The following is a 27342-nucleotide window of genomic DNA, read 5'->3' as shown; positions in this document are numbered from 1 at the left end:
GAGCCAGAAGGCAACGTGGTTCCTGCAAGGATGTGCCTCCAGGAGAGGCCACCAGCAGAGGTGGAGCCCAGCTCCAGAGATTTGATGAGAGTGGTTCTCCAGGAAACATTGACTTTGCAGCTATGATACACACCCGGTGGTGGGGAGGCACCTGGTGGGGAAAAGGATGCTGTCCTGAGGGCTCCCCAAAGGCAGGTGATGTGCATGGAGGCAACCCGGGCTGAGGGGGACATAGCTAATTCTTCTTGGGGGCATGGGGCAGGGGAGGATTCACAGATGCTGGGACTGGAGAACTAAGTCCCCCTTTTAAAAACTAATAATATCTACTTTTTTTCTGATTATGAAAGCAATACGGGCATACTGTAGAAAACTTTAAAAATCGAGTCATATAAAGCAAAAATATAAATACATACATCCATATATGCATACATACATACATACATCATACATACATACATACATACATACAAGTTACTCCTACACTCGGATCCCAGAGAAAAACACTGCTAATGTTTTGGTTTATTCCTCTCATCCTTGTTTCTTCATTTATCTGTCTGTCTGTTTGTCTACTGTGCAGATAACATAAAAATAGATTGCTAGATCAATTGATAAGTTGATTGAGAGATACTTGTCCTTCCATCCTTCTAACAACACATCTATCATTTTCCTATCTATTGATAAATTTCTAAACAGATATGGGATCATGCTCCATATAGAGCTCTACACTTCCCTTGCTTCCGGTGGAGTGCTATTGTGAATATTTCCCATATCATTAAATATTTCCTGCAAGACTGAGGAGGCCAGGGAAGATTTTTCCAGGAGGGCTGGGGAAAAAGGGTATTCCCCACAGAAAGAGCAGCAGACATAGACGCAGGAAGGAGGGATGCAGCTTGGCATGTTGGAGAAAGTACGAACTATTGGTCATGCAGGGTGAAGGGGTGGTCGGAGGGGAAGCTGACCATATTCTACCCACCTGACTCTCAGAATCCCCCTTTGATGGTAGGACAGATCCAGCTAGTACTGGGAGAGTCAGATGAAGAGATGAGGGAAACAGCCGTCATTTTGATCACTGGGGACACCAAAGAAGGGATCAGCGTGGAAATAAAGTCATGGTCACTTCTGCTGGCTTGCCTCTACAGAAATGCGCTAAACTGGACCCCACTGTCGCCAGTGCCACTTTACTCTTTCAGAAAGACCCTCCTGCCAACGTGCAGCTCTTCCAGGTGAGTAGCAGGTGTGGGAGGCAGGCCAGACTCTCCTGGATATCAAGGGATGCTGACGATTGGTGACGGACCAGTTTGTGTGGAGGTGCACAGAGCTCCTCCTTAGGCTTAACTACACAGTGAAGAGAATGGTAATCAAACTACTGTCAGCATAGCTATCTGAGCCTCCGTCCCCACCGTCTTTCCCTCTGGGTCATCAACATTTCTCTTTTGGGGTTAGACTCACATCTTCACCTGTTTCTTAAAGAATTTTTTTTTTACTATTTTTTCCCTGGCCCCTCTTTGGTGCTAATGTGCAAAGCCAGGAGTTCTCTGAGCACTTGAAATATGTCTTTCTCCCAACAGCAACTCTTGGTAAAGGCACTAGAGTGAGAGGTCAGCAAAATTTTCCCGTAAAAGACCAGATGGTAAACACCTTAGGCTTCGTGGGTCATGCAGTCTCTGCTACAACGATACAACTCTGCTGTCACAGTGCACAGCCATAGACAATACGTAAATGAATGAGTGTGGTTGTGTTCCAATAAAACTTTATTTACAGGAACAAGCCTTGGACCACAGTTTGCCAACACCTACTCAGAGTGTTGTGGTTAAAACATGAGCTCTGGGGTCTGACTGCCTGGATTTGAGCCTCGAACACATTACTTGTCCTCTTAGGACCACTTGGACAAGTGAATTACCCTCACCTACGAATAGGGATAATGACCCAGTACTTGTTTCACAGGATTGTTTTTGAGGATTAAGTGAATTACTAAAAGTAAATTGCTCAGAATAGTTCCTGGCACATAGTAACACTCAAAAACATTAGCTATTATTATTAATGCTTTGAAAAACAAAACCAAATTTTATTATAACATTGATACATTTAAAACCTTTTGGAAAAAAATGAGTAGTAGAAAGAAGAGGCTAAGAATCACTGAAAATCCCATCTCCAATGGAAAATCATTATTATATTTTTGTTTGCTTCTTTCCAGTTCTTCCCAGGCTAGTATGGACATGCATACACTATTTTAATAACGTATTTTCGTTTCTTTTACCAAATTAGAACCATTCTTAATATACACATACGATGTTTATGTACTGTGTACAGTTAATATGGGATTATTTCCTCTAATTAAAGTTCTCCAGAAGTATGCTTAAATTATTGTGCACGATTCCATTGTATGAGTGATATAATTTATTTTCCCAGTCCCCAACCAATGGACATTTTGGCTGCCCTCCTTTCTTTTCCTTGGCAGGGATACCACGGCCACCCTTTTCAACTGCATCTCACATGGCCCCTGTTTCCTTCCACCTGGGCCCCTCCTGCCTGCCCCATTCTCTGTCCTCAGGTTTGCTCTGCCTGCTGGCCTGTCACTCTCCAGGCTTTCCTACCTCTAAGGTAACAAGGGCCTCAGCAGCCCCACGGGTCTCAGCAGCTCCACGGGCCTCAGCAGCATCACGGGCCTCAGCAGCCCCACGGGCCTCAGCAGCCCCACGGGCCTCAGCAGCATCATGGGCCTCAGCAGCCCCACGGGCCTCAGCAGCCCCACGGGCCTCAGCAGCATCACAGGCCTCAGCAGCCCCACGGGTCTCAGCAGCCCCACGGGCCTCAGCAGCATCACAGGCCTCAGCAGCCCCATGGGCCTCAGCAGCCCCATGGGCCTCAGCAGCATCATGGGCCTCAGCAGCATCACGGGCCTCAGCAGCCCCATGGGCCTCAGCAGCATCATGGGCCTCAGCAGCATCACGGGCCTCAGCAGCCCCATGGGCCTCAGCAGCCCCACGGGTCTCAGCAGCATCACAGGCCTCAGCAGCATCATGGGCCTCAGCAGCCCCACGGGCCTCAGCAGCCCCACAGGTCTCAGCAGCCCCACGGGCCTCAGCAGCCCCACAGGTCTCAGCAGCCCCACAGGCCTCAGCAGCATCACAGGCCTCAGCAGCATCATGGGCCTCAGCAGCCCCACGGGCCTCAGCAGCATCATAGGCCTCAGCAGCATCAAAGGCCTCAGCAGCCCCATGGGCCTCAGCAGCCCCACGGGCCTCAGCAGCATCACAGGCCTCAGCAGCCCCACGGGCCTCAGCAGCCCCACGGGCCTCAGCAGCCCACAGGTCTCAGCAGCCCCACGGGCCTCAGCAGCCCCATCTGACTAGTGACCATCTTGTTCCAGGAGGTGCCCAAGGGTCAGTCTGAGGAGGACACGGTGGGCCGGCCCCTGGTCCACCTGTCGGCGCCCATGCAGGCCTCAGGGGAGGCGGTGTACTGCGACGACATCCCTCGCCATGAGAAGGAGCTGCATCTCCGGCTGGTCACCAGCACCATGGCACACGCCAAGATCAAGTGAGTGTGGGCAGCCCTCGGGGAGGAGGGTGCTGGGAGCACTTTGCAAGGCCTTCCACCCCTGCCAGGTGCTCGAGATGCAGGGCTAAGAAGGACCTCCCAGTCTAGGGAGGAGGACGGGGGAATCGTCTTGAAGTCACCGTCTAGGGAGGGGCAGGAGCGCAGGGGCCTCGGTGGTGCAGGGGGAAGGTCTGCTCCGAGGACAGAGAAGAGCATGAGTCAGAGAGGCAGGTAGGGGCCAGAGCGAGAAAGCCTTGGGGCACTAAACTTGGAGATTACTCTTGGCCCAGAAAGCAATGAGGAGCCACTGAAAGGCTTTTAGCAGAACGAGAGTAGATTTGCATTTTGGATATTGGGCAAAACTTATAAATGTAAAATATCAGAAAACCCTGAGTCAGTGCTAAAGGGAAGAGATGGCCTTAGAGCCTGGGATTGAATCCCTGCTCCAGCACTTGGTAGCTGCACCTTGACCAGTGTACAGGCTCTCCATTTCCATCTCTGTAATAGTGGGTGGGGAGGAGAAGCAACCGTGTGTGCAGAGCACACAGAACGGGTCCCTTGTACATGTTTGTTGAACTTTGAGAGCCTCAGTGGCAAGAATTGCCACCTCTCCAATAATAATACCTAACACTCCTGTGGCACTTACCATTTCCTATGCCCTGGTGTTAAGCATTTTACATATATTGGCTCATTTATTCCACATGACAACCCAATAAGTAGGTCCTGGGTGAAGGGGCTGGTTAACTTCCTTGCCTGGGTCATGCAGCTGGCATTTGAACACAAGCAGCTTCAGCAGCTGAACTGTGCTTTCTTTAGCTGTCCAAGGCAGGGGGACGTAAGCTTCGTTTCCTGCTGGGCATTCGACCTGCCCCACTGAGTAAAGGAGCTAGGAAAAACCCAGCAGGATTAGGGGTAAGGTCTGCTGGTTGGTCTGTTCTCTGTCTGTTGCCCCTAGCAGGGACACAGGCTCCATGAATGGAGAACCAGGCCCAGATAAAACCTAGCAGGTAAAGAAACTCTCCCACGTCCCTGAAAAGGATGCTTGTTTAAGTTGCTATGGTTGCCAGCTCTGTGGTAAAATGCATTTGGCTCTATCCTTGCCTTGAGCTCATATCCACAGTATCGTGACCCACTGCCTACACTCAGACAGTGCCCGAGTGTGTGTAGGAGACTGTTCTGGTTTGCTACCTGCTGGAATGCAATATACCAGAAATGGAATGGCTTTTAAAAAGGGAGAATTTAATGAGTTGCAAGTTTACAGTTCTAAGGCCGAGAAAATGTCCCAATTAAAACAAGTCTATAGAAATGTCCAATCAAAGGCATCCAGGGAAAGATACCTTGGTTCAAGAAGGCCAATGAAGTTCAGGGTTTCTCTCTCATCTGGAAAGGCACATGGTGAACACAGTCACAGTTTCTCTCCCGGCTGGAAGGGCACATGGTGAACATGGCATCATCTTCTAGCTTTCTCTCCTGGCTTCCTGTTTCATGAAACTCCCCGGGAGGAGTCTTCCTTCTTCATCTCCAGAGGTCGCTGGCTGGTGGACTCTCTGCTTCGTAGTGTCGCTCTCTCTGAATCTCTCATTCTCCAAAATGTTTCCTCTTTTATAGGACTTCAGAAACTAATCAAGACCCACTCAAATGGGTGGGGACATGTCATCCCCTAATCCAGTTTAACAACCATTCTTGACTAAATCACATGAACCAGGGAGATGATCTCATTACAGTTTCAAATATACAGTATTGAATAAGGATTATTCTACCTTTATGAAATTTGTATTAAAACATGGCTTTTCTTAGGGGGCATACTTCCTTTCAAACCAGGACAGAGACTGAGGTAGGGAGGGCGGGGGTAGAGGGCAGAGCAGTGCAGCATTTGCAGCAGTCTGGGCTTCCCCAGGCTGCACGTACTTGGAAGGGACTGTGGTAGAGCAGAAAGACTCTGACCATGGCGCTCCTTGTAACTTAACCACAGCCCAAATCCCAGTGATGCTACCTCCTGGCTGGGTGACTTTGGATAAGCCACTTAATGTCCCCATACTTGATTTTCCCCATATGTAAAATGGGGATAACAATAACTAATTTCTGGGGTCCTCGTGGGGATTAGCTGTTTGGAAGCTGGTTGGGTCATCATAGCAGTTCTCAGACCTTTTCTCCGAGGAGCTTGAACCCCATTTCCCTGTGGGACACAGTTCAGAGTGATCAGGGCATAGTTTAGACTGTTAGAATGGATAAACTCTACAGGCATCCTCCCTTTGGGGTCGGAATTGCCTACTTGTGCCATTGATGTGAGACGGGAAATCTGGCCGTGTGAGGTGTTCAGGGCCATTGGATCTGGGTGGTACAGCAGGGCCCTGTATGCTGATTCTGGACTGGTATTAGCTAAGTGATAGGGGTTTTAGCCAGAACTTTGCAGAGTAAATGTGATGATTTGGTTCCCTGGTACTTGGAAACTAGAACAAGGCAGAGCATAAACTCCATGGGGCACATTGTATATCCCGGCAGCATTGGGCAGAGTGTCCTGTACTGGGTAACTTCTTAATCACCATTTGCAGAATTGAATCAAATGGAATGGAATGGAGTAGAGTAGAATAGAATAGAATAGGACAGGATAGTATAGTATAGTGTAGTGTAGTGTAGTGTAGAGTAGTGTAGAGTAGAGTAGAGTAGAGTAGAGTAGAGTAGAGTAGAGTAGAATAGAGTAGAGACAGGATAGTATAGTATAGTATAGAATAGAATAGAGTAGAGTAGAGTAGAGTAGAGTAGAATAGAATAGAATAGGATAGAGGGTGAAGAAAGGAGGGGTGGAAGGAAACACTTTAAAATGAACAGGTGCTATCCAATCAGGCATTGGATCTTCTGTTTCATTTTCCTGCCTGGTCTCTTCACCCTGCTCACTCTCGCAGGTCCATAGATACGTCAGAAGCTCAGAAGGTCCCAGGGTTTGTTTCCTTTCTCTCAGCTGATGATATTCCTGGGAGTAATGAAACTGGACTTTCGAATGATGAAACCGTCTTTGCCAAGGATGAGGTATGTCTTGGATTTGATTTTCTCCACATATTTTAGTGACATCAGCACTAAAGTTTTAATTTTTGCTCACTTCTCCAAATCTCCAATCTTAAAAATTATGCCTTTTCAGATATTGTGGCAATTATCAATTGGCCAGTCTTCAGGACAGTTTTAACTGGATGTTTTCTTGTTTAATTGAAGTCTGCTGTTTGTACACAGCAAGATGACTTCATGCCAAAGTAGCATTTTAAAAAGTTTGGCCATGGTACTTGAATTTAAAATTGGATTCTGAAAGCTATAATATTAAACTCTTTTATATATCAAGTAAGAATATGTGAAACAAACTAACCAGAAAAGAGATCAAAATACCACTACCATGAGTGCTGATAGTTCATTTATATGAAAGTTCATATATTGATCTCAACCTATGTGGAACTCTGCCAAAAAAAGTTTCCAAACACTCAATACAGCTTGCTACAAAAATCCATACAATTTAACTCTTGGGGTAATCCTCAGACTATCTACTCTAGATGAAACCTTTCAAATGAAAGGAGTTGCTTATGGGTAAATTATCCTTATCATGGATGTAAAAGTAAAGAAGAGGCTGAAAAACTATAAACATAGCACATAAGATCTCAAAAAGGAGAGCATTTGGCGGAAGAATAAATTGCCTTACACTCTCCAGTTGGCTTAGAGCTTCACCAGCATGAAGGCTAGTGAGAGTCAGCCAAGGTTAAGAACCACTGCACTTACCAGGCAGTAGCTTCATTAGGTCCTCAAGAGGCATTTGCCATTTGTTCTCTCCAAACAACAAGATATTTCAGCCCTAAAAGGGAATGAGCCCTGATACATGTGACAAGATGGATGAGCCTTGAAGACATCATGTTGAGTGAAATAAACCAGACACATAAGAGCAACTATTGTTGTCAATGGTACGAACTAATTAGAATAAGCAAACTTATGGAGTCATAATCTAAAGTATAGGTTACCAGGAGGTGGGGTGGGGTTAAGGAATGTGGAGTAATGCTTAAACTGTTTGGGTTGATCATAAGGTTTTGGCAATGGATGGTGGTGATGATAGCACAACATTGTGAGCATAATTAACAGCACTGAATTACATACATGAAAGTAAATTTTAGGGAAATTTTAGGTTGTATATATGGTACTAAAATAAAAATTTTAAAAGCACAGAACTGCATAACACAAACAGTGAATTGCTATTGTAAATGATGGACTATAGTTAATCTTACAATTATAAAAATATTCTTGCACAAATTGTAACAAAGTTACCACACTAATGCAAGGTGTTAATAATAAGGTGGTATATGGGGACTATATTTTATGCATGATTTTTCTGTAAACCTACAATTTCTCTACCAAAAAAAGGAAGCATTTCTCCAAGACTTGCTGCAAAGTGTGTTTCCTATTGTCAGAAACCTCATATTCCGAAGCGATGACTTGGACAATATTTTTGTTGTTTTATGGGGTATGTTGGAAGAAAATTATTCCAGAAGAAGATCTATTAAGCTTTTATGGAACCAAATGGTTAAAAGAAAAGAAAAAAAAACCAGCAATCATTATTCTGTAAATGTAGCAAAAATGAAAAATGGTTTATGGAACATCAAGTCTGAGAACCAGCATTTGGAAGCTAATGCTTCTGGGCCTCTAGATGAAGTATAAGATATGATTACTGCCTTTGAGAAGCTCCTGGTATACATCTGGGAAATAAAAGTAAAAGAGAGTGGTATGGTAGAAAGAAAATGAAACTGAGAGTCAGGACCTAAGATCTGGACATGATCTAAGAATAAGAGCTAACCAATTGTGACCTTGCTGTCTGTGCCACCATTTCGTCACGTGAAGAACAGGAGGATTGGAATAGAGGCAAACTGACAAGTGCAGTTCATGGTGTTGTAAGTCCCATTCGGCTCCTGGCAGACAGCCCTAGTCAGTCACCACTTTCAGCCCCTCCACCAGCTGCCAGAGCTAAATAATCAGAATGGGGTCTTGAGAGGAAGAAATCAGTTTGCTACCCTGATACTAGTCATCTCTAAGCCCTGTTCCCACCCTATGGACTCTACACACTCATGAAGATGCACATAACTCCAATTAGTAGACTAAGGAACCAGAAGGCCTCAGGACACTCCTAAAATGTGCCACACCAGGAGATCGTGGGGGCAGGGATTTTTATTGAACAGTCCAAGGTAACCTGCTTCATGAGGAGATGCTTCATGTTCCTTACCAGTCTGGCTCTGCTCCTAGGTGACCTGCGTCGGGCACGTCATTGGTGCGGTGGTCACAGACACCCCAGAGCATGCCCAGAGAGCAGCTCAAGCAGTGAAAATCACCTATGAAGCACTTCCAGCCATAATCACAATCAAGGTAACTGGGCATGGGCTGCCTGTGTAGAGGGGTGAGCTCCCTGTTGCTGGAGGCACATTTACTGGGATACTCTAGAGAAGTGGACTGGGTGGGTTTTAAAATCCCTTCCTGAACTGGGACTTTGGGGGCCAATGAAAATCTCCCCAGTGGCCAACTTTAGTTTCTCCTTCCCAAAATTTCACCTCTAATTGGATCCCCCCAGGATTCTCTGGTCTTCCTCAGGCTTCAGGATTGTTCAGCTACATCTGAAGAAGTGGGGGAAGCTTATTTTAAGTCTGTATATGGAGCTTACAGAGATGTATTAACAAGAAGAGAGAGACAATTCAGAGAGCTCAGTCTTCCTCTAGCGTGGGACTGCCTCCTTCCCCCTGAAAGCCAAGTTCCCGGAACCTCTTTTTCATCCTCAGGATGCTATAAAGAACAAGTCATTTTATGGGTCTGAGAAAAAGATTGAGAAAGGAGACCTCAAGAAGGGTTTTGCCGAGGCTGACAACGTTGTTTCAGGTACAGCAATGGGGAGAGGGGCAGCCCTGGTCAGGGCATTTTAAATCCAAGAGGTATACACTGAACTCTAGAGAAAGGAGGTGATTTCCTAACATAGAGGATAAAGATTCCCTCTGCCACATGTAACAAAATGGTAGAGAGTTGATCTTTAGTCATCTGATCTCCACTCTCCTCTCCCTTGGCTAGGTAACCCTTACAGTGTGTTCCAATAGCAGTGTATTCCTATCCAAAGACCATCTGAGAAAGGTAAAGCTGCTGATGCCTTGTCAGTCCTGGGTCTGCCAGGCATTTACCCACACAGACTCCTCTCCCACACCATCTGTTTGGCTGCAGTGCCTCCCCAATCTCAGCTGGTGCTTTCTCTCCCTCCTCTCTTCTCCCCTCCCCTCTCATTGCCCTCCCTCATTCTCTCTTGCTCTATGACACTAGATCCCTAGCTTTCACCCCAGGATGAGGCTGTTCCCCCTTGGAATTGTTTTTTAGACTGGCTAGCTGTTGGTTTCTGCCAGGGCACTTGGCAGTGTACACTGTCTCCTTAAGCAGACTTGCATCTTTAAGCATCTCCTTAAGCATCTCACTGCTTCCCCAGGTGAGTTGTACATCGGTGGCCAAGACCACTTCTACCTGGAGACGCACTGCACCATTGCTGTCCCAAAAGGCGAGGCGGGGGAGATGGAGCTCTTTGTGTCCACCCAAAACACCATGAAGACCCAGGTGAGTGTCCTGGGGGTCGGTGTGGGGGCTGGGAGGGTACCTGGGAGCTCCTGGCAGATAGGAGAGGCAATGGGAAAGGGGAAGAGGGAGATCTGGGCCTGTCCCAGCCAGGATTTCAGAGAGAAACCCTGAAACCCTGTCACTAACAAGCTGGTGCCACTGAGCGTGCTACTTAATCTTTTTGGCCTCAGTTTCCCCATAATGAGGCCTGGTAGGGTTGTTGTAAGGGTCATATAGGATTTGATACTTGGACTAGAGTCTCGTAAGTGCTAGCTAATAGCATTCCAGGGCCACGTGGACAAAGGACTGAGTTTAGTCTGCAGTGACCGAGGAGTGCAGGGCCCCAGCACTGCTAACCCAAGGGCTACACCGTGGTGCAGAGAGGGGAGTGGGGACTTTGGAATCAAGGAATTTCAGAATTCGCAGCAGTAAATAGGCCCCTACATGTAGGGAAGCACTGGGGCTGAAATAAGTCCAGAGGATGCATCCAGTGGAAGTGCTTCTTCTTTTGCCCATAGAGCTCTGTTGCAAAAATGTTGGGGGTTCCAGAGAACAGGATTCTGGTCCGAGTGAAGAGAATGGGTGGAGGCTTTGGAGGGAAGGAGACCCGAAGCACCATCGTGTCCACGGCTGTGGCCTTGGCTGCATACAAGTGAGTTCCAAAGCCTACTTCATCCAGAAGGCAGAGAACAAGGCTGGATTTCCCCCTTTTTGGAAGTAGTTTCTCCTGTTTGGAATACTCACAGCACTCTACTTTTGGAACCCTTGGGCACAGGGGCGGGGATTCCATCTTTGTGTTCTGACACTGTGTCCACATCTTCTCTCTCCTACCTGGCTGTGAGATCCCCAAGGTGAGACATACCTCATTTCCTTACTTACCTGCTGGGTCTAGCACTGTGCCTTGACATGGCGGCAGCCCCTTACACGTCTGCTCAGTCTGACAGGTGGGAGAGGGCTTCCTTGTTGCTTCCATCTCTGAGACTCATGGGCTGGGCTTTTGTGGAAGGTCCCAAGGTTTCTTACCTTCTGGTCCTCCCCTCAGGACTGGCCGCCCCGTCCGCTGCATGCTGGACCGTGATGAGGACATGCTGATAACTGGTGGCCGACATCCCTTCTTGGCTCGATACAAGGTTCTGGATGTTGGTGGATGTGCCAGGCTGGGCAGTGCCATCTGGGAAGGAAACCTGGGGATGAGGGTCCTGGGACCCTGGGCAATACACAGCTGTATATTTGGCATAGCTCTCTGTAGAAATTCAAGAAGAAATAGCAATGAAAGAAGTTAAAATTTCTATTTGAATGATACTGGGAGAAACTGGGGGAGGGGTCACCTCCCAAGAAATATCCCAGGGTGGCTTTCACTACTTTTCATGAATTTGCTGGAGTGCAGATTTGGTCTTTGGCCAGCAGGCTCAGAAACATGATTTGAAGCAGACGTGGAGTAAAACTGTCACACAGGGTGGGCTAGTTGACATGATCACAGCCTGATGGAAATATCAGAATGACCACTTGGTTAATCTACAATGGGACGTAAAACTTCCCCTGGGGCTTGGATGAGCACAGGCAATTAGGGTGGGCACCCATCCTGCTCTGTTATCCTGTGTAAGCTGGGAACTACCCAAGTTCCAGGCTTCTGTGGATGACCAGTACCTTCTGGCCAGCCTATCCTTTCCCCCTACACTGTAACTTAGACCTACACGTCAGTCTAACTCTATAAACTGGGGAGATCTCACTCTCCATGAGCAGGTTTAGAATATCTCCCCTTGACCTACTGAGTTGGTTTCATGATTTAACTCCCAGAAGATTATATTTCTCTTATTCTCATATTCTTATGGGCTCAAATATATAACTTGATCATTGGGGGTCCCAGTTTCTTCACTGGTGACCACTGTAAAAGGTTTTGATGGTTACCTACAGGCATGGGTGTGGAAGCACAGCCACACTTTTATTGTCCGTGGGCCAGATGCTATGAGGGGAGTCTCCGGGATCTTTTGCAGCCTCTCTGTCACCCCCTTCCCATATCTGCCCTATCTGGGACAACTTTCCCCTTTCTACCTCCCTCCGTCCTCTCTTTGAGAACAGACGCTGGACCTGGGCGAAAGGAAGGAGGCGTGTGGGGAGGAGATGTGCTACGGTTGGAGAACCGAGGGCGCACCAGTGGGGAAGTGTTAGCTCCTCTTTTCACCTGCTCAGTTCTGGTGCTCGGTCCCTTAAGTTCACCTTTTCTCTTGATAAATGAAATCCAAAGTGTGATTCCTTGTTCTTTCTCTTTTCTCTAGTTAGCATAAGTGAGAGGAGGAGGGTCAGAAATAGAGAGAAGGGACGGTTGAGAGATGGCTCTGCTTTTCACCAGGTTGGCTTCATGACGACTGGGAAGGTTGTGGCGCTGGAGGTGGATCACTACAGCAATGCAGGAAACAGCCAGGATCTCTCTCAAGGCGTAAGTAGGACCTGCCTCCTGCACCCCAGGGGAGGTCCAGGACATGTCCCCAAGCCTGTTTGCACACAGTCACCACCACTGCACAGCCAGAACCTCTTCAGGTCTTCCTGTTCCTGTTGTAATAGCCTCCCAGCTGGTCCCACCCTTAGATTCTCCATCCTTGCCTACTCACTGCAGAACAGAGATGACCGTATAACTTCTCAGATTAGAAACCCATCTTTCTTCTCCAGGATATTATGCCAAGCAAGCAAAACGAGTTCAAAAGTCTGTGGATAGTATGGTGACATTGTGGAATGTCATAGAAGCAGCACCATTGTATAAATGTTTTTGCTGGATTTATACCTGTTTCATTTCTTTTGAGTGATTGCAAATAGTATTGCATTTTAATGTATTTGTTGAATATATAGAGAATTACAATTGACTTTTTTTTTAAATTCTCAAAACATCGTTTGATCTCCTTTGAAATCTTTTTTCTTTTTCTGTTGAGAAATCTTCACACACATACATTTCATACAGGGTGTACAATCAGTTGTTCACAATAGCATCACGTAGTTGTGTATTCATCACCATGATCATTTTTTTAGAACATTTGCTTCAATCCAGAAAAAGACATAAAAAGAAGAAAGAAAAAAACTCATACATACCATACCCTTACCCCTCCCTCTCACTGACCACTAGTATTTCCATCTACCCAATTTATTTTATGCTTTTCCCCTTCTATTATATATTTATTTTTAATTCTTTTTTTTTTTTACTCATCTGTCCATATTCTGGATAAAAAGAGCTTCAGACACAAGGTTTTTACAATCACATAGTCACATTGTAAAAGTTATATCTTTATACAATCGTCTTCAAGAATCAGGACTGCTGGAACACAGCTTAGCAGTTTCAGATACTTCCCTCAAGTCACTCCAATAAACCATAAACTAAAAAGGTATATCTGTATAATGCATCAGAATAACCTCCAGGATAACCTCTCGACTCTGTTTGGAATCTCTCAGCCACTGAAACTTTATTTTGTCTCATTTCTCTCTTCCCCCTTTTGGTCAAAAAGGTTTTCTCAATCCATTGATGCTGGGTCCCAGCTCATCCTGGGACTTCTGTCCCTCATTGCCAGGGAGATTTATACCCCTGGAGTCATGTCCCACGTAAGAGGGAGGGCAGTGAGTTCACCTGCCGAGTTGGCTTAGAGAGATAGGCCACATCTGAACATCTGGGGGTGACTCAGGCATAATTATAAGTAGGCTTAGCCTATCCTTTGTAGGAATAAGTGTCATCAGGGTGAACCCCAAGATCGAGGGCTTGGCCTATTGATTTGGTTGTCCCCGCTGCTTGTGAGAATATGAGAAATTCTCCAAATGTGGAAGTTGAATATTTCCTCCTTTCTTCTCAGTCTCCCAAAGGGGCTCTGCAAATACACTGCCCAAATCACTCTGGGATATATTGGGAGCATCACACTAACCTGGACAAACCGACAAGATCTCACAACCTGTTCAAGCGTCCACATACTTACGGTGTTCTACTAAACTGACTAGACAAGTTACATGAGGAAGTGCACTACCCAAAATATAAATTTTGTACCAAATAAATATCTCTCCCTTTAGTCTCACACAGAAGTTGAAGTTTTAAAATATGGACCATATCATCCTTTACCCTGTATTCTTACATACCTTAGTCCTATCCAAATCAGCTTCATTCATACCTCTATTTGAAGTCTGACCCCTTTTTCAACTTTTGAAACAGTTCTTGTATGGGCTACTGCTGACTATCTTAGCTTCAGAGCTCTAACTCTGAGTCTCAGTTGTCACATAAATACCCAAAGTTTCTGTAAACGAACAGGTTATAGACAAACAGCTCAGTATCTCAGAATTTAGAATTAACAGTTTTACTTCCTGAATATATGTGATTTCTGTAAGAGCTTACAATCTGGGACCCTTTACAATAGGCCCCAACCTGATATCCCATGTTCCTGACTTTAATTCATTGAGTTTTTTATATTATAATTAGCCCATATGATTGAGGCATGATAATATTTATCTTTTTATTCCCGACATTTCATTCAACATACAGTCCTTAAGTTTCATTCACTTGGTTGCATGCCTTACAACTTCATTCCTTCTTGTAGCTTTTTCTTCCACAAAGAATCTATACCACTTCCCTATGACCCCTGCCTGTTGACATTTAGTTTGGGCAGATGCCTTCGTTACATTCAGTAGAAGCATATTACAGTGTCACTGTTGTCTGTAGATCCTAGCTTGCACTGATGGCACTTTTCCCCATGTAGCATCCGTGCTAGTTTGCTAGCTGCCAGAATGTGATATACCATAAATGGAATGGCTTTTAAAAGGGGGAATTTAATAAATTACAAGTTTACAGTTCTAAGGCTGTGAAATTGTCCAAATTAAGGCACCAGCAAGAGGTTACCTTCACTCAGAAAAGGTTGATGAAGTCAGGGTTTCTCTTTCAACTGGAAAGTCATGGGGTAAACATGGCGTCTGCTAGCTTTCTCTCCAGGCTTCTTGTTTCATGAAACTCTCTCAGGGGCATTTTCCTTTTTCATTTCCAGGGGTCTCTGGCTGGTGAACTCCCTGGTTCTTGTGATTCTGGTCTGTTGCTCTCCTGTCATTCTGAAGCTCTCTCCAAAATGCTTCCTCTTTTAAAGGATTCCAGTAAATTAATCGAGACCCACCTGGAAAGGGTGGAGTGCCTTCTTCCTCTAACAAAAGCTTAATGCCCACAATTGGGTGAGTCACATCTCTGTGGAGATGACCTAATCAAATTTCCAACCTGCATTATTGAATAGGAATGAAAAGAAACCCTTGCTCCCACAAGATTGAATCAGGATTAAAACATAGCTTTTCTAGGGCACATAAATCCTTTCAAACCAGCACACCATTTTCAACACCCTGCAATACTGACATTCATTTGTTCTCCCTCATGCGAAAACAATTTTTAAAAAGTATTTGTACATTTAATCACCATCGTTGTTCACACTAGACATTCCTAAATTATAACGTCTCAGTCTTTATCCTCTATCTTTCCTTCTGGTTTCATACGTGCTTCCTCCCCTTCTCTCTCTATCATACTCACTTTCAGCTTCATTCAGTGTACTTATATTATTGTGCTACAGTCAGGTGGTATTGTACTATCCATTTCTCAACTTTTACAATCTGTCCTGTTGCACAATCTGTACCCCTTTATCACCAATTGCCCAATCTCTACTCTTTCTATCTCCTGATAACCTGTGTTCTTAACTTCAATTCTCTAAGTTCACTTGTTAATGTTCATTCATATCAGTGAGACCATACAGTATTTGTCCTTTCGTTTCTGGCTAATTTCACTCAGCATAATGTCCTCCAGGTTCATCCGTGTTGTTTCATGCTTCATGACTTTATTCTTGTAGCTGTGTAATATTCCATCATATGTATATACCACAGCTTGTTTAGCCACTCATCTGTTGATGGACATTTGGGCTGTTTCCATCTCTTGGCAATTGTAAATAATGCTGCTATTAACAATGGTGTGCTAATGTCCATTTCTGTCCTTGCCATCAGGTCCTCTGAATAGATACCTAATAGTGGGATTGCTGGATCATACGGCAGTTCTATACTTAACTTCTTGAGGAACCACCAAACTGTTTTCCACAGCAGTTGTGCCAATTTGACATTCCCACCAACAGTGGATAAGTGTGCCTCTTTCTCCACACCTATCCAGCATTTGTCATTTTCTGTTTTTTTGATAATGTGTGTTCTAGTGGGTGTCAGATGATATCTCATTGTGGTTTTGATTTGCATTTCCCTAATAGCCAGTGAAGTTGAGCATCTTTTCATGTGCCTTTTAGTCATTTATAGTTCCTCTTCTGAGAAGTGTCTGTCATGTCTTTTGCCCATTTTTAACTGGGTTGTTTGTCTTTTTCTTGTTGAGTTGAAGAATCTCTTCATGTATTCTGCATACTAAACCCTTATTTGATATGTGGTTTCCAAATATTGTCTCCCATTGTGCAGGCTGTCTTTTTACTCTCTTGACAAAGTTCTCTGATACACAAAAGTATTTAATTTTGAGGAGATCCTATTTATCTATTCATTTGTCAATGCTCATGCTTTGGGTGTAAGGTTTAGGAAACCACCTCCCATTGCAAGACTTATCAGATATTTCCCCACATTGTCTTCTAAAACTTTTATGGTCTTAGCTCTGATGTTTAGGTCTCTGATCCATTTTGAGTTAATTTTTGTATAGGGTGTGAGATATGGATCCTCTTTCATTCTTTTCCATGTGGATGTCCAGTTCTCCAAGCACCATTTACTGAAGAGGCTGCTCTGTCCCAGGTGCGTTGGCTTGACCCTCTTATCAAAGATCAACTGTCTATAGATGAGAGGGTCTATATCTGAGCACTCTATTCATTTCCATTGGTCAGAATATCTATCTTTATGCCAGTGCCATGCTGTTTTGACCACTGTACCCTGGTAATACGCTTTACAGTCAGGTAGTGTGAGACCTCCCACTTCATTTTTCTTTCTCAGGATATTATCTAGCTATTTGGGGCACTCTTCCCTTCCAAATAAATTTGGTTATTGGTTTCTCTATTTCTGTAAAGTAACTTTTTTTTAAGGCTGTCATTTATATTAATAGAACATGTTATAACATAACATATAAAAATAGCAAACATAAAACATAACATAATGTAACATAAGCAGTCCCTTATGATAACCAAGATATGGGCATGCTTTGTCCTTTTACTGGCTTGCACAGCATTCAGACAGGAGTATACAGTGGTCTTGATTTAGCCTTGATCCATCATGGTCACAGTGAACTTGGCTGACGTTGGTGTTCCCTGGGACTGATGATGTTCCACAGGTGAACTCGATGGTCCAGCTCCTCACTGTTCTGTAAAGTAACTTTTTGAGATTTTAATTGCTATTACATTAACTCTATAAATCAGTTTGGGTAGAATTGACATCTTAACTCTATTTAATCTTCCAATCCATGAACACAGTATGCCCTTCCATTTGTTTAGGTCTTCAATGATTTTTTTTTTTTTTTTGTGATTTTTGTTTTTTGTTTTTTGTTTCTTTGACACGGGCAGGCTCCTGGAATTGAACCCAGGTTTCTGGCACAGCAGGCAAGAATTCTGCCACTGAGCCATCAGTACACCACCCTCAATGATTTCTTTTAACAATTTATTGTAGTTTTCTGTGTAAAGATCTTTTGTATCCTTAGTTAAATTTATTACTAAATATTTTATTCTTTTGGTTGCTATTGTAAATGGATTTGTTTTTCTTGATCTTCTCCTTAGATTGCTCATCACTAGTGTGTAGAAACACTACTGATTTTTGGGTGTTGATCTTTAACCCTGCCACTTTGCTGTACTCATTTATTAGCTCTATTAGCTTTGCTGTAGATTTTTCAGGATTTTCAACATACAGTAACATATCATTTGCAAAGAATGAGAGTTTTACGTCTTCCTTTCCAATTTTGATGCCTTTTATTTCCTTTACTTGTCTAATGTTGCTATGGCTAGAACTTCCAGCTCAATGTTGAATAACAATGGTGATAGTGGACATCCTTGTCTTGTTCCTGATCTTAGAGGGAAAGTTTTCAGCTTTCCCCATTGATGATGATGCTGGCTGTGGGTTTTTCATATATTCCCTTTATCACATTGAGAAAGTTCCCTTCTATTCTTATCCTTTGAAGTGTTTTCAACAAGAAAGGATGTTGAATTTTTTCAAATGCCTTTTCCGCATCAATTGAGATGATCAAGTGATTTTCCTGCTTTGATTTATTGGTATGGTGTATTGCATTTATTCATTTTCTTATGTTGAATTATCCTTGCATACCTGAAATAAATCCGATTTGATCATAGTGTATAATTCATTTAATATGCTGTTGGATTCAATTTACAAGAATTTTTTTTTTAGGATTTTTGCATCTATATTCATTAGAGAGATTGGTCCGTAATTTTCTTTTCTTGTACTATCTGTGTCTGGTTTTGGTTTTAGGGTGATGTTGGCTTTATAGAATGAGTTAGGTAGCTTTCCCTCCTCTTCAGTTTTATTTGTGAAGAGTTTGAGCAGGATTGGCACTAATTCCTTCTTGAATGCTTGGTAGAATTCACATGTGAAGCCATTTGGTCCCAGACTTTTCTTTTTTGGGAGCTTCTTGATGACTAACTCAGTCTCTACTTGTGATTGGTTTGCTGCAGTCATCTATTTCTCCTGGAGTCAGTGTTGGTTGTTCATGCCTTTCCAGGAAGTTTTCCCTGGGGCCTGAATTCCTTGAAGGAGGGATTCCACTTGGGCTGTGTTCCACCTTTCTCTTGGGGAAGATACACCCTTTAGGGAATTAACTCCATTTACCTGACTAGTTACTTGTCTCTCAGACAAGTTTAATTTTGCCCTTGCTTAGAGCAGTGCTGGAGCCTAAGAGTGCTTCCAGTTCTATCTAATAAGCTGTAAAGTAGTAGAAAAAAAAAATCAAAACCAAAACCAAAACCATAAAAGCCTTTTCAGAGCAGGACCCTTGCTCCTCCACGTTTGTCAATCAAGAGCTTAAGTGGGTACGTGGCTCTATGTATCTCCCGGCTCTATGTGTCCCCTTTCCTTGGGGTCCAGCCGTTTTCCAATGTTTTGTACTGTCTGACTCAAAAAGCATCATTTTTTTTTTTTCTTTTTATGTCAGCCCTGTCCCCTCTCTGCTGGGCAAAAAATCCTATTCTTTAGTGCTTATTCCAGGTTTATCTGTGCTGGGGGCCTATTTTTCAGTAGTCAGAATTAGTTCATTAATTCTGTAAGTGGAGCTTGGTTGAGCTAAGCCCTTGCTGCTAGCAAAGTCTGTTTCCTTTCTTCTTGGGAAACCAGCTGGCTATACCCATGCCTGTTGAGAAGGGGCACCAGCCTCTGCAGCTGGGGGGACTTACAGTTCTGTGTGGGGTCTCAGCCGCTCCACCTGGTCCAGGCCGGTGAGTGCTGTGTGCTGGTTCACTCATAAAGCCCCAGCAGTTGTTCTGTACTGTTCCTGGCTATTTACTAGCTGCTCTGGAGGACAAACTAAATTCCACACCTCACTAAGCTGCCATCTTCTGGAGTCTTCTCTGCAATTGACTTTTGTATGTTTATTTTGTATCCTGTGAATTGCTTAATGAATGTATTAGTTCTAGGAGTTTTTTTTGTAGATTCCTTGGGATACTCTATGTGGACAATCATTTCTTTTGCAAATAAGGACAGTTTTATTTCTTCGTTTCCAATCTGTATAACTTTATTTACTTTTCTTACCTTATTGTAATGGCTAGACCTTCCAGTACTATACTAACTAAGAGTGGGGAAAACAGTCATCCTTCCCTTATTTCCTACCTTAGGGGGAAGCATTCATCTTTCACCGGGAAACCTAATGTTAGTTGTAGTTGTTTTTAGGTGCTCTTTATCAAAATGAGGAAGTTCCTCTCTGTTCTTATTTTTCTTATAATTTGTTAAAAGGCTTTTCTGTTCCATGGCATTTCCACTTGGTGGTGTCTTCTATCTCTTTCAATTTCCCTTGACTCTCAGCTTCTGGCTGCTCCCTGTGGCTTCTCTTTCAATGTTCAAGTTCCTTTGCTTATGAGAACTTTAACTACATTGGATTAAGGCCCACCCTCGTTTGGCTTGGGCACACCTTCAAAGGTGTTTACTGATGGGCTCACACTCTCAGGACGAGGGGTTGGGACATGGACATGCCTTCTGTGAGGTACATGATTTAATCCCCAACAACTTGTTAGTATGATGGATTTATTGACTGATTTTCAAACACTGAACCAAGAACATCCATGGAATAAATCCCACTTGCTCATAGTGTATAGTTATTTTTATTTATTGATTAATTCTATTTGCTAATACTTTGCTAAGGATTTTGCAGTTCTATTCATGAGAGATATTTTTTTCTGCAGCCTTCTTTTTTATTGTACTTTCTGTGCCTGTTTTCAGTATCAAGATAATACTAGCTCCATAAAATAAATTCTGCGGTGTTCCTGTCTGCTTTATTTTCTGGATGGATTGTGTTCTACTTTGCTAGCTTCTGGAATGTAACACACCAGAGACAGATTGGCTCTTAATAAAAGGGGATTTATTTTGTTAGTTCTTCAGAGGAAAAGCAGCTAACTTTCAACTGAGGTTCTTTCTTTTTTTTTTTTTATTAATTAAAAAAAGAATTAACAAAACAATTAGAAATCATTCCACTCTACATGCACAATCAGTAATCCTCAATAACATCACATAGTTGCATATTCATCACCCCCCCGTACATTTGCATCGATTCAGAAAAAGAAATAAAAAGACAACAGAATAAGAATTAAAACAATAATAGAAAGAAAAAAAAAAAACCTATACTTCACATGCAGCTCCATTCAGTGCCTCAACATAATTGCATTACAATTGGGTAGCATTGTGCTGTCCATTTCTGAGTTCTTATATCCAGTCCCGTTGCACAGTGTGTATCCCTTCAGCTCCAACCACCCCTTCTCCTATTTTTCTTTTTTTTTTTTTTTATCAACGGAAAAAAAGAAATCAACCCAACATTTAGAAATCATACCATTCTACATATGCAATCAGTAATTCTTAACATCATCACATAGATGCATGATCATCATTACTTAGTACATTTGCATCGGTTTAGAAGAACTAGCAACATAACCGAAAAAGATATAGAATGTTAATATAGAGAAAAAAATAAAAGTAATAATAGTAAAATCAAAACAAAACAAAACAAAACAAAACAAAAACCTATACCTCAGATGCAGCTTCATTCAGTGTTTTAACATGATTACTTTACAATTAGGTATTATTGTGCTGTCCATTTTTGAGTTTTTGTATCTAGTCCTGTTACACCGTCTGTATCCCTTCAACTCCAATTGCGCATTATCTTACCCTGTTTCTACCTCCTGCTGGACTCTGTTACCAATGACATATTCCAAATTTATTCTCGAATGTCTGTTCACATCAGTGGGACCATACAGTATTTGTCCTTTAGTTTTTGGTTAGACTCACTCAGCATAATGTTCTCTAGGTCCATCCATGTTATTACATGCTTCATAAGTTTATCCTGTCTTAAAGCTGCATAGTATTCCATTGTATGTATATACCACAGTTTGTTTAGCCACTCTTCTGTTGATGGAGACTTCGGCTGTTTCCATCTCTTTGCAATTGTAAATAACGCTGCTATAAACATTGGTGTGCAAAAGTCCGTTTGTGTCTTTGCCCTAAAGTCCTTTGAGTAGATTCCCAGCAATGGTATTGCTGGGTCGTATGGCAATTCTATATTCAGCTTTTTGAGGAACCGCCAAACTGCCTTCCACAGTGGTTGCACCATTTGACATTCCCACCAACAGTGGATAAGTGTGCCTCTTTCTCCGCATCCTCTCCAGAACTTGTCATTTTCTGTTTTGTTGATAATGGCCATTCTGGTGGGTATGAGATGATATCTCATTGAGGTTTTGATTTGCATTTCTCTAATGTGCATCTCTTCATGTGCCTTTTGGCCATTTGTATTTCCTCTTCTGATAGGTGTCTGTTCAAGTCTTTTTCCCATTTTGTAATTGGGTTGGCTGTCTTTTTGTTGTTGAGATGAACAATCTCTTTATAAATTCTGGATACTAGACCTTTATCTGATATATCATTTCCAAATATTGTCTCCCATTGTGTAGGCTGTTTTTCTACTTTCTTGATGAAGTTCTTTGATGCACAAAAGTGTTTAATTTTGAGGAGCTCCCATTTATTTATTTCCTTCTTCAGTGTTCTTGCTTTCGGTTTAAGGTCCATAAAACCGCCTCCAGTTGTAAGATCCATAAGATATCTCCCAACATTTTCCTCTAACTGTTTTATGGTCTTAGACCTAATGTTTAGATCTTTGATCCATTTTGAGTTAACTTTTGTATAGGGTGTGAGAGATGGGTCTTCTTTCATTCTTTTGCATATGGATATCCAGTTCTCTAGGCACCATTTATTGAAGAGACTGTTCTGTCCCAGGTGAGTTGGCTTGACTGCCTTATCAAAGATCAAATGTCCATAGATGAGAGGGTCTATATCTGAGCACTCTATTTGATTCCATTGGTCGATATATCTATCTTTATGCCAATACCATGCTCTTTTGACCACTGTGGCTTCATAATATGCCTTAAAGTCAGGCAGCGCAAGATCTCCAGCTTTGTTTTTTTCCCTCAAGATGTTTTTAGCAATTCAGGGCACCCTGCCCTTCCAGATAAATTTGCTTATTGGTTTTTCTATTTCTGAAAAATAAGTTGTTGGGATTTTGATTGGTATTGCATTGAATCTGTAAATCAATTTAGGTAGGATTGACATCTTAACTATATTTAGTCTTCCAATCCATGAACACGGTATGCCCTTCCATCTATTTAGGTCTTCTGTGATTTCTTTTAACAGTTTTTTGTAGTTTTCTTTATATAGGTTTTTTGTCTCTTTAGCTAAATTTATTCCTAGGTATTTTATTCTTTTAGTTGCAATTGTAAATGGGATTCGTTTCTTGATTTCCCCCTCAGCTTGTTCATTGCTAGTGTATAGAAATGCTACAGATTTTTGAATGTTGATCTTGTAACCTGCTACTTTGCTGTACTCATTTATTAGCTCTAGTAGTTTTGTTGTGGATTTTTCTGGGTTTTCGACGTATAGTATCATATCGTCTGCAAACAGTGATAGTTTTACTTCTTCCTTTCCAATTTTGATGCCTTGTATTTCTTTTTCTTGTCTAATTGCTCTGGCTAGAACCTCCAACACAATGTTGAATAATAGTGGTGATAGTGGACATCCTTGTCTTGTTCCTGATCTTAGGGGGAACGTTTTCAATTTTTCCCCATTAAGGATGATATTAGCTGTGGGTTTTTCATATATTCCCTCTATCATTTTAAGGACGTTCCCTTGTATTCCTATCCTTTGAAGTGTTTTCAACAGGAAAGGATGTTGAATCTTGTCAAATGCCTTCTCTGCATCAATTGAGATGATCATGTGATTTTTCTGCTTTGATTTGTTGATATGGTGTATTACATTAATCGATTTTCTTATGTTGAACCATCCTTGCATACCTGGGATGAATCCTACTTGGTCATGATGTATAATTCTTTTAATGTGTTGTTGGATACGATTTGCTAGAATTTTATTGAGGATTTTTGCATCTATATTCATTAGAGAGATTGGTCTGTAGTTTTCTTTTTTTGTAATATCTTTGTCTGGTTTTGGTATGAGGGTGATGTTGGCTTCATAGAATGAATTAGGTAGTTTTCCCTCCAATTCGATTTTTTTGAAGAGTTTGAGGAGAGTTGGTACTAATTCTTTCTGGAACGTTTGGTAGAATTCACATGTGAAGCCATCTGGTCCTGGACTTTTCTTTTTAGGAAGGTTTTGAATGACTAATTCAATTTCTTTACTTGTGATTGGTTTGTTGAGGTCATCTATGTCTTCTTGAGTCAAAGTTGGTTGTTCATGTCTTTCCAGGAACCCGTCCATTTCATCTAAATTGTTGTATTTATTAGCGTAAAGTTGTTCATAGTATCCTGTTATTACCTCCTTTATTTCTGTGAGGTCAGTAGTTATGTCTCCTCTTCCATTTCTGATCTTATTTATTTGCATCCTCTCTCTTCTTCTTTTTGTCAATTTTGATAAGGGCCCATCAATCTTATTGATTTTCTCATAGAACCAACTTCTGGTCTTATTGATTTTCTCTATTGTTTTCATGTTTCCAATTTCATTTATTTCTGCTCTAATCTTTGTTATTTCTTTCCTTTTGCTTGCTTTGGGATTAGTTTGCTGTTCTTTCTCCAGTTCTTCCAAGTGGACAGTTAATTCCTGCATTTTTGCCTTTTCTTCTTTTCTGATATAGGCATTTAGGGCAATAAATTTCCCTCTTAGCACTGCCTTTGCTGCGTCCCATAAGTTTTGATATGTTGTGTTTTCATTTTCATTCGCCTCGAGGTATTTACTAATTTCTCTTGCGATTTCTTCTTTGACCCACTCGTTGTTTAAGAGTGTGTTGTTGAGCCTCCACGTATTTGTGAATTTTCTGGCATTCCGCCTATTATTGATTTCCAACTTCATTCCTTTATCATCCGAGAAAGTGTTGTGTATGATTTCAATCTTTTTAAATTTGTTAAGACTTGCTTTGTGACCCAGCATATGGTCTATCTTTGAGAATGATCCATGAGCACTTGAGAAAAAGGTGTATCCTGCTGTTGTGGGATTTAATGTCCTATAAATGTATGTTAAGTCTAGCTCCTTTATAGTAATATTCAGATTCTCTATTTCTTTATTGATCCTCTGTCTAGATGATCTGTCCATTGATGAGAGTGGGGAATTGAAGTCTCCAACTATTATGGTATTTGTGTCTATTTCCCTTTTCAGTGTTTGCAGTGTATTCCTCACGTATTTTGGGGCATTCTGGTTCGGTGCGTAAATATTTATGATTGTTATGTCTTCTTGTTTAATTGTTCCTTTTATTAGTATATAGTGTCCTTCTTTGTCTCTTTTAACTGTTTTACATTTGAAGTCTAACTTGTTGGATATTAGTATAGCCACTCCTGCTATTTTCTGGTTGTTATTTGCATGAAATGTCTTTTCCCAACCTTTCACTTTCAACCTATGTTTATCTTTGGGTCTAAGATGTGTTTCCTGTAGACAGCATATAGAAGGATCCTGTTTTTTAATCCATTCTGCCATTCTATGTCTTTTGATTGGGGAATTCAGTCCATTAACATTTAGTGTTATTACTGTTTGGATAATATTTTCCTCTACCATTTTGCCTTTTGTATTATATATATCATATCTGACTTTCCTTCTTTCTACACTCTTCTCCATACCTCTCTCTTCTGTCTTTTCAGTTCTGACTCTAGTGCTCCCTTTAGTATTTCTTGCAGAGCTGGTCTCTTGGTCACAAATTCTCTCAGTGACTTTTTGTCTGAGAATGTTTTAATTTCTCCCTCATTTTTGAAGGACAATTTTGCTGGATATAGGAGTCTTGGTTGGCAGTTTTTCTCTTTTAGTAATTTAAATATATCATCCCACTGTCTTCTAGCCTCCATGGTTTCTGCTGAGAAATCTACACATAGTCTTATTGGGTTTCCCTTGTATGTGATGGATTGGTTTTCTCTTGCTGCTTTCAAGATCCTCTCTTTCTCTTTGACCTCTGACATTCTAACTAGTAAGTGTCTTGGAGAACGCCTATTTGGGTCTAATCTCTTTGGGGTGCGCTGCACTTCTTGGATCTGTAATTTTAGGTCTTTCATAAGAGTTGGGAAATTTTCAGTGAAAATTTCTTCCATTAGTTTTTCTCCTCCTTTTCCCTTCTCTTCTCCTTCTGGGACACCCACAACACGTATATTTGTGCGGTTCATATTGTCCTTGAGTTCCCTGATACCCTGTTCAAATTTTTCCATTCTTTTCCCGATAGTTTCTGTTTCTTTTTGGAATTCAGATGTTCCATCCTCCAAATCACTAATTCTATCTTCTGTCTCTTTAAATCTATCATTGTAGGTATCCATTGTTTTTCCATCTTTTCTACTTTGTCCTTCACTTCCATAAGTTCTGTGATTTGTTTTTTCAGTTTTTCTATTTCTTCTTTTTGTTCAGCCCATGTCTTCTTCATGTCCTCCCTCAATTTATCGATTTCATTTTTGAAGAGGTTTTCCATTTCTGTTCGTATATTCAGCATTAGTTGTCTCAGCTCCTGTATCTCATTTGAACTATTGGTTTGTTCCTTTGACTGGGCCATATTTTCAATTATTTGAGCGTGATCCGTTATCTTCTGTTGGCATCTGCGCATTTAGAAAGATTTCCCTGGGTATTGGATCCAAAAGTTTGGAAGATTTTTCTGTGAAATCTCTGGGTTCTGTTTTTCTTATCCTGCCCAGTAGGTGGCGCTCATGGCACACGTTTGTCTGCGGGTCCCACCAGCAAAAGGTGCTGTGGGACCTTTAACTTTGGAAAACTCTCGCCGTCTGGGAGGTTCGCTAGCCTAAGCGGCTTGGAAGAGTGCGAGCCGGCCCGGGGTCCAAACGCGGGGAGGGTTGCTGGTCGCCGCAGCCAGGGAAAGAGCCCATCCGAATTTCCTAGTCGGCCCGGGGCGACAAGCGTGGCGGGAGGGCGCCAGCGGCAGCGGCCCGCCCGGGAGAGTGCACGTTCCCAGGGAGTCACGGGTTTGGAAGGGGCCTCCCACACCTGTCACCGTTCTCCGCGGCCTGGGGATTTCCGATCCAATTCTCTCAGTTGGTCCGGGGGGCCGCGCGTGGTATGGGCGCCATCCGCCGTGGTTTCAGGGGACCGCCTCTCCAATTCTCCCAGCCGGCCCGGGAAGGGGGAAGGGAGTGACTCCGGCCGCTTGCCGCCCCGCCCGGTGAAGCCCGCGCGCCTCGGCGATCTCACCCGAGCAGCTTCTCTCAGCCAGCCATCCGTTCCAGGATGGGGTACGCTGTCTTTTTTATCTCTGTTGTGGTTTTGGGAGCTGTTCTGTATCGTTTCTACTCCCCTAGTAGCTGTCCTGGAGAAGAAACTAAGATCCGCGCGTCTTACTAAGCCGCCATCCTCTCTGGAAGTCGAGGTTCTTTCTTATGTGGTAAGGCACAGGATGGTCTCTGCTGGCCTTCTCTCCGGGCCTCTGGGTTCCAACAACTTTCCCCAGGGTGATTTCTTTCAGCATCTCCAAAGGCCTGGGCTGAGCTGCAAGTGCTGAGCTGAGGTATGCTGAGCTGCTTAGGTTGTGCTACATTGAGCTCTTGCATTTAAGCACCAACGAATTAA

At 42.7% G+C, this 27342-nt stretch overlaps 1 protein-coding gene across 2 annotated transcripts in view; it reads left to right on the top strand.

Moving 5' to 3' along the window:
- XDH (xanthine dehydrogenase) overlaps window positions 1-27342 on the top strand; it is a 75214-nt gene that overhangs the window by 30701 nt on the left and 17171 nt on the right. For both annotated transcript variants that reach the window (XM_077134985.1, XM_077134984.1), the window contains exons 16-24: window positions 1140-1223; window positions 3371-3540; window positions 6444-6567; window positions 8806-8925; window positions 9333-9429; window positions 10019-10143; window positions 10662-10795; window positions 11186-11273; window positions 12494-12580. In XM_077134985.1, the coding sequence (XP_076991100.1) occupies window positions 1140-1223; window positions 3371-3540; window positions 6444-6567; window positions 8806-8925; window positions 9333-9429; window positions 10019-10143; window positions 10662-10795; window positions 11186-11273; window positions 12494-12580 (1029 nt within the window). The remainder of the gene's footprint in view (window positions 1-1139; window positions 1224-3370; window positions 3541-6443; window positions 6568-8805; window positions 8926-9332; window positions 9430-10018; window positions 10144-10661; window positions 10796-11185; window positions 11274-12493; window positions 12581-27342) is intronic.

The sequence above is a fragment of the Tamandua tetradactyla genome, chromosome 17 (assembly GCF_023851605.1).
Source record: "Tamandua tetradactyla isolate mTamTet1 chromosome 17, mTamTet1.pri, whole genome shotgun sequence".
NCBI lineage: Eukaryota > Metazoa > Chordata > Mammalia > Pilosa > Myrmecophagidae > Tamandua > Tamandua tetradactyla.
This window is presented reverse-complemented; position numbering and strand designations above follow the sequence as displayed.